This window comes from Trematomus bernacchii, unplaced genomic scaffold (assembly GCF_902827165.1).
Source record: "Trematomus bernacchii unplaced genomic scaffold, fTreBer1.1, whole genome shotgun sequence".
Taxonomy (NCBI): domain Eukaryota; kingdom Metazoa; phylum Chordata; class Actinopteri; order Perciformes; family Nototheniidae; genus Trematomus; species Trematomus bernacchii.
In genome coordinates, this window is record NW_022987720.1 from 21,762,537 (window position 1) to 21,777,429 (window position 14,893).

At 40.5% G+C, this 14,893-nt stretch overlaps 2 protein-coding genes across 2 annotated transcripts; both read left to right on the forward strand.

The window, feature by feature from the left end:
* Window positions 1-211: 211 nt before the first annotated feature.
* On the forward strand, window positions 212-4,523 carry LOC117492256 (small ubiquitin-related modifier 2-like). Its single transcript, XM_034142407.1, has 4 exons — window positions 212-320; window positions 1,096-1,227; window positions 3,195-3,266; window positions 4,162-4,523. The coding sequence occupies exons 1-4, from the start codon at window positions 300-302 to the stop codon at window positions 4,222-4,224; spliced, it is 288 nt and encodes a 95-aa protein (XP_033998298.1). The 5' UTR covers window positions 212-299; the 3' UTR covers window positions 4,225-4,523.
* A 1,068-nt stretch (window positions 4,524-5,591) lies between these two features.
* Window positions 5,592-14,268, forward strand: LOC117492257 (jupiter microtubule associated homolog 1-like). Its single transcript, XM_034142408.1, has 5 exons — window positions 5,592-5,794; window positions 8,201-8,334; window positions 11,379-11,527; window positions 12,452-12,482; window positions 13,717-14,268. Exons 1-5 carry the CDS (start codon window positions 5,739-5,741, stop codon window positions 13,860-13,862), a joined length of 516 nt encoding a protein of 171 aa, XP_033998299.1. The 5' UTR covers window positions 5,592-5,738; the 3' UTR covers window positions 13,863-14,268.
* The last annotated feature ends 625 nt before the right edge of the window (window positions 14,269-14,893 follow it).

Below are 14,893 nucleotides of genomic sequence, written 5' to 3' on the forward strand. Positions count from 1 at the left end.
GGTGGGGTGCATGTTGTGGGATAACTGAACCAACAAACCTCACAACAAAAAGAAAAACATCGCTGTGCGCGTGCACGTGGTGCTGAGTATCCCTGTAACGCGCATTGAGACTCTCCCGCCCATGGCCAGACCGCGCATTCACCCATGTGATCACCGTTAGCCATTCGGAGCCCGGGGCTGTGGACGCGCACTTGCTCGTGACCGCGCACGTTCCATTCGAATATTTTAACCGGAAACGAGCACGTGCGCGTACCCGTATTCTTTGTGTGGCAGCGTAGAGAAGCGCCAAAAGAGTGACCATGGCTGATGAAAAACCAAAGGTAAGTGTTTTTTACATTTTTCCAAAAATATTTTACTAGATATGTGGCATAGGTGCTAATAGAAAAAAGGGGACATTTTTCACATGTTCTGTTTTACCTTAGTAAAGTTGTGAGCTAAAATTCAACTATCAGCTGTACCTACTTTGATAGACCGGAAGGTTTGTGAACGCGCATCCAGAGGCGCGCATTTCTCTTTCTGCTTGATCACACACAGCCGACCAGCTGGTGTCATCTGTCTGTGTGTGTGTGTGTGTGTGTGTGCGTGTGATGAGAGAGATTGAGTGGCTCATAATGTAAATCCTATGGGTGCAAATGGCAGAAAGTTTGTAGCAGTGTTACAGCGTTATGCCATTACAACTGATGCACATTATTTATTTCTTGATATATCAATACTTATATTAGCCTGTGGGCAACTGATTGAGACAAAATGTAAACAAAGGGAACATTTGCCTCAGTAAATGAAAGAAAAAAATGAAATAATTCTTCATAAAATTGGGCATTACTCATTCAGCCACTCTGAAGTAAGCACCTGTTTTCATTTAACCAGTTAACATTGGAGGCTTCATCTTATTTTATTAATCAGATACTCATTTGTTAAATGCAAACAATGATGACAGTTGCTGATCACAAGAGAGACAAGAGTTCTTGAAAAATGTAAATATTCTGATCTTAATTACATAGTGAAATCATTATTTTTGTTGATTGTCTGATTAATCAGCTGTTGTTTACTCCATGGCTGTGTTAATTGTTTATTTTATCTGACTTTATCCCTCAGGAAGCAGTGAAGACAGAGAGCAACGAACACATAAACCTGAAGGTGGCAGGTCAGGATGGCTCTATAGTGCAGTTCAAGATCAAAAGACACACACCGCTCATCAAACTCATGAAGGCCTACTGTGATCGACAGGTGGGCATGACACAATAATAGCACAGAAAACAATAGCTGTTCAGGATGATGTTAAAGATTTATTTCCTAAACCAGTGGTCACAAATTAGTGCGTTGTAATTTTCACCTCGTACAGCACTATAGCCTATCCTTTTCTGTTATACTGTATTCGTAAAGAAGAAGGATTTCTCTCTTTTGTACACTGCCATTTGGTAATTTAAGTCTCTGATCCTTATAAAGATAGCTTTGATATAATTACCCTCACATGTTTAGCTTAGTATCCGTCATAAAGAAAAATATTCCAGGAGTCGATTATCTACTATCCAGTCCGTTTTTGTCCTTTATAATTAGGCTGTTAAGCATAAACGGTGGGTATTTTAAACACCACTTAATTAAAAAGCCAATGTTATATCTTAGATAAGGTTTGAGTTCCTCCGAATTACTTTTTAACTGAGCTCTTGTTTTAATACTGCATTGTCTGTAATGTGTAGAAACTGTCCCCCTTGGAATTGTAATCCTTTTGAGGTGAAAAGCTGTAGCACCTGGACTAATATTCACACCTACTTCATGTAATACATCCTCTCGTGTGGATTTTTGGAACAATGTGTTGGGTAAATGATACAGTCCCTCCTGCAAATTCTTGACATAACTCCTGCTCTCTCCTAATTGGCCTTTTTCGCTGGCTGCCTACCATTTAAGTGTACTATTCAGTATGCACAAACCTGGGGAACTGTGACTGGCACAGCTAAATATAATGCAGCCAATATTAGATATGTAAATATCTGTTTTCCATATTATGAAATGCAATTTTTTTGGCCATTGTTAAGACTTATCAAAGCAACATCATTGATGTATGCAGATGTTTAATCTTGTTTAAATACAAAAAAAGCTAAGATAAGAGTTATTTATGTTCAGCCTTTTCACACGTATCACTCATTCATACAGTGAAAGAGCTATTGTTATACAGGATACTTAATAGTGTCCATCGAATCGAGGTTGTGTCCATGAGACAGATCATATACCGCATCTATAGCGACTATGCTGTGTGGTTAAAGGTCATACCTAAAATAAAAGCCAGATGGTTCTCACTAAAACGGGATTCCTCATGGTAATGTTTCTAGTCGGTTTTTTTTTCTGAAAGAGTTATTGGTTTTTGTTTATGAGCAATGATCCAGGTCTGCTCTGTGTCTCTTTGATGCACATCTTCCCTCAATAACTGAACACAGCCTAAGGCTTCACCTTTCTCTCATCGCCCCCCCAACCAAATGTCCTTATCTACCTGTCTGTCTGTAACTCCATGTTAATCACAAAAGTTGCTTCATCTTTTCCATCAGCAGTTATCATCATTTGAAGTTGTCCTTCACCACCGTACTTGCTGTAATCATATGCAGGAATGCTGACTTGTTCTAATTAACAGTTGGGATGAGTGCCAGTTCGGTTCCTAAAATTGTTCTGTAATCTTGATTGCAACTCTGATTGCATGGCTCCAAAAACAATCCTTAGGGTTGGATAACTTTCATATTCTGAAGCATCTGAAAAGTAAATAGAATATCAAAAGCAATGCAAAGTCTGACAATCCTCTTTATCTGAAAGTCAAATGAGGGTTCAGCTCTCTGGAAACTCAATGATGTCCATTCCTTCTACTGCCAGCAAAGCAAAAGAGACATGTTAGTCATGCAGCTCATTTTCAAAACTACGATGAGAACCAGATGTTTTTCATTATTTCTTTATTTGTGTTTCACTGAAAAAGATTGTATAGCTCAATATTGTTCTACTACTTTGAAACTACAGCAGGCTTACCTTAAACAAGGAAACACATGCTTCAAGCAATTATACATTAAACAACTTTAAGAACTCAACTTTTATGTGATTCATTTTTGTTAATTTAAAAAAAAATGCCCCTTTTTATTTTTGTATTAATGATATATGACTGTTATTTAATGATCTTGTCTGCTCTCCTCTCTTGTGTTTCCTTGTTTGGTTTCCAGGGACTGTCCATGAGGCAAATCAGGTTCAGATTTGATGGCCAGCCAATAAATGAGACAGACACACCATCGCAGGTAAGTGTGAAGCCTTGAGACAATTAGTGTAGCATGTCTGCTTGAACATGCTTCAGACGCTTCCATGTGTCAAAACCCAGCACGGGTTGCATGCATTTGTGCCATCCTTATCAAGCAAATATGCACATCTCAGACATTCTTTTGGAAATATTCATAAATGGATGGAAATGTAAACAGTTTAAAAAGTTAAATGGGCATGAGATCACCCCCCAGTGAGCAGTATGTTGTAGGAATGTCTGTAGGCTGAAAGCCGACACACACCAGATCTTTGTGTTGTCATTTTTGCGGATACACTGACATGGAAAGCATCTAGATGCCTCAGGCTTTCAGAACACACCAAACTTAATTTGAGTTGCTGTGTTCTCCAACTTGTGTTGAGGAGACACAACTTCTATGTTATGGCATTTTATTAAAATGATGTGGAAGCCTTGCTCTGCAGTCTGCACACTATGGTTATCAAAGCCTAAAACAATGTTTCATTTTCACTGCGATGGTACCATTTTGCCTATGCAAACAACACATTTAAGTTTTTACATAGAATATTCTCAGCGTTGAAAAACACGGATATTAGTTAGCATGTTTGCGCTTCTGGTTTCCTATAAGGTCAGTGAAAGTTATTTTGTATAATAGCTTGCTGAAAAAAAACCTGCTGTAAGTATAATTAATGATGGTTAACCACAGAATATATTTTCTTGTTTTTTGAATAATTCCAAAACCCAATAGAATAATCTCATTGGCCTTTTGTCGAGGTAACCAGTGTCCTGCTTCAGGGTTAGTGTACAAAAGCACATCATGCCTGCAGCCAGTATAGTATATTGTGTGGGAAAGAGGTTGCACCCAAATTTAGGCTAATCAAAGTCATGACTCATGTTTATAAAACTTTTTCTCTTAACAGTTGGAAATGGAAGATGAAGATACAATTGACGTGTTTCAACAACAGACGGGAGGCCTCATTTAATCCACTGCATTGTTCACCATTTTCCTTTTCAACACAACCAAGCTTCCCCGCCTGCGAGACACAGCGACTGCTTCTTTGACACTTGTCCCGTTGTCTCAACAGATTTCCATGCAGAAGAAGTTGTCCTTTCTGCTACACAAAACTGTTGTATAGTATTTTCAAACTTGCCCTTGCTACATGTCTGTTTATGTACATAAACCACACCCAGGTCTTGTTTGTTCATGCTGTGTTGTGGACAATGTTAAGGACGTCCTCTCGCAAGGCAGCAGACAGAATGAGACGAAATACAACTGACTTTTTTTATTAAATGTTGTTGGGCTAGGCTTGGTTAGTCTCCAGGAAATCTGTTCTCAAACATGTACTACTTTGGGACTGGCTATCACTTGGGGGACAGTGCACCCAGTTTTGGGAATGGGGCTGCATTTTCATTTGGTTTCTGTTATCTGAGAAAAACTATTTGATTTTTTTTTTTTTTTTTTTGTAGTGAATGTGTAGAAAAATGTTTGATTAATCGTTTGACTAGGCCAATATTCACATTTTGGGAAGCCTTAAGAAGTTCTCAGTGAAATAAACATCTGTATTCTCTAATAATAAGCCTGTCAAAATAAAAATATTGTCTTTTTCCAAACGTCTTGTCTTTTTTTGTGTTTAACTGCAAGACCAGATCATAATTTTGTTGCATAATTAAGAGTTTTTTTTTTACCAAGAACCCTTTGAAACATTTAAAATGTATACAGAGCACCACCTCATGCATGTCCCATGGAATAACTTGATTAAGCCTATTTTTACCCTTCTAAAGTCTTGGTTGTGTCAAAAATAACACAAGAGATAATGGATTTGAAAGATATCGGACAACTATTGAACGTATTTACAGATGTATGAGATTAAGTTCAAATACATTTTCTAATTTATTTAGTTTGTTTCAAATACTTTTTTTAGTTTTGGGGAAAAATATGGTAGGGTTATTTCATTAAATAAATTGAAAACGTCCTTAGGGCAGAGTGACACAGCTCACACTGAATAGCTGGACTATTTATTTATGACTAAAGGTTAGTCCCCATAATCTTCACCTCAAAAATCATCTATTTTGTACACCTTACACTGCAGTTTTAAAACATTTTGCAGGTTGTCATGATCAATGCTAATAGATTAGATAGCATGAAAAAAAGGCCTCAGGGATGTGGTCTCAGCTGTCTGAAGCAAAGACCTGCCACCAACAAGAGAGGCTGAGGTTCAGTCCAATCAGAGACGAGTTTGATGATGTGCTGTCCAATCAGAGACGAGTTCTATGATGTTGTTACCAATCAGCGCGGGTCGAACGCTGGTGGGCTGGGTCTGGTGGGCTGGCACCGCAGAACCAGTGGATCTGTTCTTCGTTATGATTTGTCAGTGTCGGGTGGAGTCTACATCCCGTCGCAGCTCTGCGGGGAAGGAGGAGGACTGGACTGTTTTTTATTAGTTTCTTGTCATTCACTCTTTGTAAACCGCCGAGGCGTCGACATTTATCCATAAAGATGACTACGACAACCACTTTTAAAGGAATGGAGCCTGGTTCTAAAAGCAGTTCCAGGTAAAAACAAGCTGAAAACCTTTCACCGAGGAACAAAAGAAGTGTGATGCGGGCCAGCCTCTCTGCTAGCAAACGCCTCTGTTCTTCCCAACGGGCAGCCTGCTACCCAACGTTAGCCCGCTAGTGGTTGGGTTTAGCTAAACTGTCATAGTCTTGCTAATTAAGTTAATCTTATTTGGGGACTGATTCACCACACAGGCGTTAGCCACACTACGTGAGTTAGGCTGTAGCATGGCTGGGATTAGTAGTACATCGATAATGAGGCGTGCGAGTTTAAGAAAGAAAAGAAAGGAACACGGAGTACAATAAGGGGTGTTTTCTGTATTTAATTTTTCGAGAAGAATCATGAAAGCTACCTAAGGTTAGCCTGTCTGCTTTACTGGCTGTGGTCGACCTCAAAATAACTTTTTTTGTTGCTCAAGACACATCTCTTGTCATGCGGTAATGTCTAAATGTGCTGTTGTCTGAAGTAGCTAATTTTACCATATCTAATATTTTTCCCGTCTCGATTTGTAGTATTTTCTCCAATAGAGGAGGAAATGTACATCTCAGCGGTCCAGATATGAGATTGATTGCAGGAAGAATCCTAGACGAGACATGGGTCTGCATATGTCATTAAAGGGGATATGGCTCATTGTTGGTTATAAAATGGAAGTTTAGAGAAGCTAATATCCATTTGTAGGCCTAGTTTCAACACGCATGTCTAAGCTGTTGTCTTTGGTTTACAAACATCATCTGTTAAATCTTTTTATTCCTGGTGAAACACCTTTTTAAGAGGGCCACTCATCCTCCAAGCATGCAGTCATAGCTTCCCAGTAAGTGATGCGTCTCGTCTGGATGCCTTCCGGGCCCTTTGCGGTAAAAACAATGCAGAGAAAAAGCCTTACATGTAATGCTGCCTCAGAAATGGGTCGTCAATTAAGGACATGTAGGACAAAAAAATGAGAGCTATCAGCGTTTTCATATAGAGAGCTTGTCAGATCTCGGTCAGTCATTAAGCGTTTTGAAGGCGCATGCTGTTTTCGGATGATGCGGAGACTTGGGTGGGGGCTTTGCGCAAGCTAAGCCTGTAAATCTTTCCTTGGCTCCTCGCTTTTGCTCCTTTTTTAAGCCGTTTTTACGAGTTGATGTTCATTTGTGATGCTGGCTGACCAAAGGGATCCGTACAGCAGCTCCTTGAGCAAAATGAGGCTAAATTCTTAGTAGGCCATCAAAAGCCTCCCACCCTGCCCTATCAGACAGGCCATCTTTGACTGTGGAGATCTGCCCTACTCCCTTAGCCTGAAGCTGCCCCCCCCAACCTCTAAACATTTATGCCATTTCATTGATTTTATTTGCAGTTTCACACTAGGGTGGGGTCTGCTGCCAGGCAAAAGCTTTTCGCCATCGCAATCCATGTGGAAAGCATGAGCTCATCCTCTCTGGCCGGGAGGTGAAGTCTGGTTTAGGCATTACTGTCACAGCCAAGTGTGACGAGCACTAGTGTGGACACAAGAATTGATTAAGAAAATCTACGCCAATGCAGTCCATGCGGTGTGGCTTGTCCTCATGTACTTTCTTTTGTAGCTTTCCTTCGAGAGAGCTGACTTGTTATTTGTACCCCATCTGCCTGCCTGGCCCTTAGACAGCTGCCCTGTGTGCAGCTGGTGGCTTCAGGGACTCTGAGAGGAGAGTTTGCTGGAAAAAGAGGGAGGGGTCCGACAGGGGCTCTGCAAACACACCAGTATTTGTGGTCCACCCCAACTGTCCTTCAACACAGCAAGGAAAAAGGCTTTCCCTCCTCATTATCGTGTTCCTTTTGTGTAGCTTGTGGAGAAAGGAATGTCGGTGGAAAAGCATTTGTTTACCAAGCATTAGTCTGCATGCAGGTTTCTATATTGTTCTAGAACGGTCTATATATTAGGTGACCTGTATTAGCTGCACACTTTTCACCTCTATTGTTTAATATTGACCCAAGAGGCGCATTACATTTCATTTACTAATTTATCAATGGTATAACAATGCTACCAGGAACTGACACCAAGCCACAGTGTGTCACAGCAAAGGAATCTGTGCCGAGGAGAGGCAGCAGCTAGCCAGCTCACTCTTTGATTATATGCGACTGGAGTCAGCTGCAGGGCAGAGATTGTGGCTGTCTGTCTGACAGGCTGACAGCCGGGGCTTACAGAGCGGAGACCTTGCTGGTAGCCAGTGTGTTGTAGTGAGTGTGTGGTATGGGGTGGAGTAGGAAGAAGGCTGTTCGTAGCTTGAGGCGTCCTCATGTTATATTTGATTATTGATTTTGCACTGTGCAGCTGATCAGTGGCATGTGACGGGAAGGCCTTGTGTTTGCATACATAGTGGGGGATGGTAGCATGGAAGCAGGATATCAATTAAATTATAATCCATCATTTGTTGCTCCTTTAGGGTACTACGACCGCCGGGCGGGGCCTCCAGCATCTCCTTTGGCGCAGACGAAGACTCAACCCCCCGCAAAGTGGTCTCCAACATCTTTGCAGAGCCTGAGGACCTCCATGCTCATCGGAGGAACAATCCACCCAGTAATACATCACTCTAACATATCTTAATGAATTTTCCGTGTGAGAAAACCAGAGCCAAAGAAATACAAACAATAGGGTTTGAGTTATTAGGTAACATTAACATTGTGAGGGTGTATACGCACTTCTGTGTGGACAAGTTCAATCTTGTAAAAGTAGACCACCAGAACTTTAAAGTAAGCAGAAAGCGCCACGGTCTTAATTCTTCTTACTCGAGCGTGGAAAAGATACAAATTGCAGTGTTATTAAGTGTCTTTCCATTTAGGCTGTCAGAAAGCACATCCCACAAGTGTAATAGCCAGAAAGAACTGGAGTACTGGGATAAGTGTAATTTGAAACTAGGCTTTGTTAGATGTGGATGAGCATCAGCCCTTAATGGAAAGAAATAGGTCAGTTTAAAAATGTGTTAAATGGAGAAACGTGTGGCCTTTTATAGACACAAGGGAGGTTTTATTTTGAGTACATGAGGAGAGGAAGGCAGATCCAGCAGTACGAGACCTGTGAATGGCTTCGAGTTGTCAAGGTCACTGCAAACGTTCAGCCACAGAGGCTTGAATAAAACATTTCTGACAATATTGTGCTGACACTTATGTTTATCATAATAATCCAGGTATTACTTTTAGGCAAATGTGATTCACTCTTTATTATGCATTATATATTATTGCTTGTAATGAAGGATGGGAATTGGTAACAAGTAAGTTATTATTCGATTAGGGTTTAAAGATTTAATAATGTTCTTAAAGAGGAAGAAGCCCTACAGCAGCAGGACTCGTTTGAGCTGGAAGCCATGAAGTTACTCACGAGCCGGGGATCACATGCTTTCACACTGGACACTTTGTGGGAAACAGTTTACATGCTGTAGCTCATTTTCTGGATGTGTGGACAATGAAGAATTTACCCTAAAATCATTACTCCGACCTTTATGGACAGCAGCTGGGGGCAGTAAAACCTTTTCCTGCTCTCATTGTTTCACTTGGGTCAAGTTCAGGGGAGCCTTCCCATAGCATGGTTCCCCAAAATCCTTGAAATCCTTGAAAGTTTGTGAGTTTGAAACTAGACATGGGTCATTGAAAGTTCTTGAATTTGTATATGTTGTCCAAGAATAGAAGGTTATTTTGATTTTTTGTTTTACTTTAAAAATGGCAAATATTTGATTTGAAAAAAAAATTATATATCCATTTTTTTTTTAATTATACATAGTGCAACCTTGGTGTCGGGATACTTTTTTTGCATTTACCATTTTCTGAAATTAGAGTTGGAAATGTGAATAAATACAATCGCTGTGGATGGTAGTTTGCTGTATAAGAATTCCGTTCTTGTGCAGGATTTCCCGTATCTGTAAAGGGAAAACATTTTCTGACCAATCAGTGGTCTGCACGGTTTTGACTCCACCTTTTAGGATTGGTAGGATTGTCTCGGCTGGCTTGGAAACCTCAGCTGATATGATACTAAAACAAAAGTAGCAGGTGCAATGTATTTTCCAAAACATTTTCGAATGGTTAAACCTAAAAAAGGGCGAGTTGAGTAGAGCCATACCGTCCTGTGAGAACACGGCTAAAGACCGCTGGGCCACACGCTATTCAAGATCATTGAAGTCTTTCATAGACCAATAAGAGCCTATAGCGTCTTCTATAAGAAGTATATTTAACAAAAACTGGTCACAGTTTGAGTGACATTAGTTTTGGAAAGACCACATGTCTTCTGTCATCTTGCAAAGATGAAATGCATATACATATATTCAGGGAACCTTCAAAACTGAGCAGTGGACCCTTATAAATTAATATCTCCACATTTGTCTCAAAAGTGTTTTTTGTGATCTGGATGAAGTAATAATATTTTAATGGAGAAATTGTTCTTAACAAAAAAATGTATAATGGAAGCTTTTGTTAAGCGGACACATAAGCCTATTTTTCTTCAGCCAGAGTCTTTGGCAGGTTGTTCATCAGATTTAGTTTTCAGATAGCAGAGCTGTTGGTGTGTTGAAGCGCCCTCGGCTCCTGACCACATGAGGATCACTCTGTAATCAGAGAGGATGCTGGGATGCCAGCAGCAGCATCAGTGCAGTTCCTGCCTTGCAGCCTGTCACCCAGTGAACTCGCTGTTATCATACATTTATCTCACGCATGCACCCAGGAGACATATAAGATTAAGAAGAAAGCTTTATGTTGAAGTGATGAGAACATAATGCATCAGTCCATGAAGCAGGTTTTATTAGAATGACTGTCCAGTTAATTGATGTGGAGCCAGTGATGAAGGAGCTCTTGTGGAGTGATCGAAGCTCTCCATACTGCTGATTCACTTCACTCCATTAACAACAATGGCCACTCCTAATGGCCACTCCTACGCTTCTACAGCAGCAGTTGTTCTGCTCATGACAAAGACAGTCTGTCCCCTCCCTGCCCTCTGGGCTCCAGCCGGGCTTTCACCTTGTGTGGCTTCAGTTCCCCACAGTGGGCCAAACACTGGATGTAATGCTCTTTCTGGTTCAGTTATGTGAGTTTTGGCTTTCATGTTGTCTGCCTGGAAGTGTTCCACTGTGTTTCTGTGTCTGTTGCAGACGCCCAAGCAGCTTTGGTGATGTTTCCTGTTGGTTCTCACTGATTTAGTCTCATGTTATTTTGGTCAAATTCCCTTTTTAAAAAGCTGATGTTTTGTCAAATCTGAGAAGATGAGTCTTTTGGTAAGCATGTTAACCTCGTGAGTTAAAAACATTTGGTTTCTGGGTTGGCTTTGGGGATAATTGGATTAGTGTCCATATGGTATGCTGCTTTGAAGCCTGACTCATGATTTGTCACTCCTCTTTTTTCCTGTCTACCTTTTGAATGTAATCCATTGGCCTGAAATAAAACAATCATAATAAAAAAAGAGGAATTACAGCTAGTGTATAAAGACTGTGTTTCTAAGTTTGTGTTATCAAGATGGAGGGTTTTATCTGCAGATTGTAAAGCCCACTGAGACAGATTTGTGGTTTGTGATATTGGGCTATTAATCTGCCTATTAAACTCCGCTTGGTGGTTTGCTGTTCTAATCTGTCTGTCTCTTCCCAGCCGGGGCAGCAGCAGGGACCCTGTGTGGGGAGCCCTCCGCCCCTCTGAGGCGGTGCCCGCAGCCCCTTCTCTTCCCCAAGAACCTTGATCCTGAACTGACCACCATCCACAACTCCGGGGCGGCCATGGTCTGGAAAGAGAGACGAGAGGTACTTCAGACTGAGTCTCACAGGCGCTGTTTCCAAAACAAAGCCGCAGCCTGGATGGGGGCTGAAAAGCACATAGTCATAGATTAACAATAATTCTGTTTAGTTGAAAAGGCATTGGGGGATGGGTGACTTAATCCATCTATTTGAAACTGACCCAGGATGTTGTCGGATCAATATTTTGAACTGACATATGTAATCCCCGTGTTAACTCTTCTGCCTCACTGGGGACTTTTTGCATGTTCCAATCATTTCGGCTGTGTTGAGGCATATACATACAGTTTGGTTGTATGTTTTATTTGGCCATTACAGCATACAGTATAAATAATATAATGTAATATAATATCCGGTGTACATTTTCACCAAATGTAGCTTTTCTATTTAGAAATAAATGGGGTTTGAAGCAATGCATCATTGACATATCCAAGACTGAATACAAATGGAAAAAACCCTCGCATTTAGTATACAGAAAATAATCAATTTTATAGTGTTTTTTTATTACAAAACAACAATTAAATTATGTACACAGACTTGCATTTAAAGGGTTACAATTTGTAAAGGGCTTATCTGCTAGTTATGATCAAGACTGATGTTGGTTGAATAATAATAAACACAGAGAAAGCAGGAAGTAATATTAATGCATAGTATTTTTGAAAGCCGTTTGAACCCTATCATTTCTCAACGGTCGTAGTATCATAATCGTTGGTATCTGCAGGTGGCACAAAAGCTTCTGTTTTAACAACCACATCGTTGGTGGTGCTTTAAAATAATTATATTTCTTTACATTATGTACTCTTCTGGCTTTGTGGTTTAGATAACGACACTTAATCGGATTCAGATACAGAATACAGTAAGGCCTTTTTATATATACAGCTGAAAACATCACTTTGGTTCAGAATATTAAATATCTTTGTCTTTTCCTTATAGGGTGAGAATGGCCAAGAACCAGCAAATGATGGTAAGTATCCTGAACTCTTGAGCTGTTCAAGAGACTAAGTCTCTGTCTATGCCTAAAGAGCAGAGCATGACTCTGATTACCCAGTGAATAGCTCCACGGTACATCAGATCAGATCATTTCAATCTCCCTGCATGCAACACACCGAGTCTTTTTAAAGAGACAGTACACATGTTCTCCCTTTCTAAGTCAACATCACATGATCTCTTTGATCTTGGTTTCTCCCTGTCATGATGGCGTGATGGTCTGTAGTCAGGCAGCTGTTCTGTGATGGCAGCCTTCACTTAGTATGAAAAGCTTTTTATTAAGCTCCAGGTGCATGTCTGAGAGAGAGTGGCAGCTGCTCAGATAATGGAAGGGTTTGACCACAACATTAAGAAATAAAAGCTCACTTATCGGCCCTGCTTTGAATCTGATTGTGCGTGTGTACTTTGAAGTGTACATTAAAAATGAAAGATATTGAGGACTTCAATAGGTTTATATACAGTGTAACTAGCCGGTTTCTTCACATTCCTTTTGAAGAAAGGTTAGCGCACAGACAGGAGGGCAGGCAGACCCAGAGCAAGATTTAAACGATGTGGCACAAATATGCACTGCAGTTTCATTGAGTTTGAGTTTGTTCATTTACCAAGACTGCCGCTCGTTACCTATCAGTACCTGGCAAGCTCTAAGGCGCAGGTCAGAGGTCCATTTCTATGAGATCACTTAGCTCAGAAAGGGTGGTAATGATCTTGATTAATACGTATTTAGTTCAGCTGTGAGAGGAAAGCTTAAAATATGACTCATGAAATTATACTGTGATAAGTAGCAATACATCGGGGTGAAATGAACATGTTAATTGGAAACAAGAAAGGAGTGAGAATTGAGGCTCAAGTGATTTTAAAATGTATTTGTTAATGCTGTGTTTTCCCTTCATGTTCGCTATAGTATTACCAAAAATATTGTGGTACAATTTTAGGTGTATGATATTTGTCAATATTATCTGTTGTAAGATTTAGTCAAAAAAAGAAAATGCAGGCAGTACATATTTTCTTTAATGTTTTACTTAGTTTCACCCTGAAAATGTTTATTTATTTGTTCTTACTTCTTGTGCAATGTAATCCAATTAGCTTCCAGGCTAAGTTTTAGCAGATAAACATGGCGTGTTATTATAAAAAATGTACAGTCATCTACAAACACTCTGTGATGGCCTTCATTGAATATCACGTACATGTTTTGAATAAATGTGTCTCTGTAGCGCCTGCAGAGTGTCCCGAAAACGAGGTGGAGCAGGAGGAGCAGAAGGAGACGACAGAGCCTGCCGCCCCGTCGGGGGGGCCCATCGCTGCAGCAGGCGGCCGGAGAAACCCCCCCGGTGGCAAGTCCAGCCTCATCCTGGGTTGAGACCACTTGTTTGTTTTTGTTTTTTATTCGAACGCTTTTTTTTTTTTTTAAAGATAAATACCCCCCACCACTCTCTTCCTCCTCATCAACCTGTCAACTTCTTCCCTACTTCTCACGCACTCACGCTGTCACGTCCATGGACCCCCGCGTCCTCTCCCTCCACCCTTGAACCTTTTGTTTTGATCCTTTTTTCTATTAAAACAAGAAAACTGTTGACAAAAGCACTTTATGTATCTCTGTCCCCCTCTTCCATTTCAGCCCACCCTGTAGTGCATCGCGCCTGCTGGGAAAGGCATGACGTCTAGCTTGTCCCCCATTCCTCCCTGTTGTAAATGGTAAAGGAAAAAATAATAAAAAAGATTTGATGCGTGGATTTCTAAATACAATAAAGATTGATATGAATTTGCTGTGCCTTAATGCCTTTTGTATCAACATAACATCTAGTGGATATTGCAGTAAATGTAAATGAACATAGGAAAGCAAAATGTATAAAAATGCAGACATATAAACAACGCTACTGATTATCTTTCCAGTTTCCCCCGAGTGTCTCAACATGTGGAGCTGAATGTTGTTTTTGTACAGTGAGATAGCAGACATTAAAATCCGAGACAGGCTCTCTGACTGGAAGTCTGCCCAGCCCAAAGTAATCAGCTGCCTCCAACTCTGCCAAAAGAGAAAGAGCTTGTCTTTCAATGACGTCATGCGCTGCATATTTGGCTCTCTGTACACTGTTTCTGATTTAAAGCGTTGCCTTTTGTTGAGAATACTATGATTATTTTCGAAAAACAAAAGCCAGCTTCAAAATGTGAAGTGATTTATACAACACAACACAACCTTTTAAAGCACTCTTCAAAGATGTCTTTATTTGGAAATGGTTGTCTTGGTCTGAGTTCATTTGCCTTTTAAGCACCATTGGGAGCATACAAATGGGATGCATGCTCTACTCGCCTCTGCTGATTTTATAATGGTTGCTCTTTGACATATCTGACTCGTCCAAAAAGGAACCTTTCTTATTTCCACATGTGTAGAGA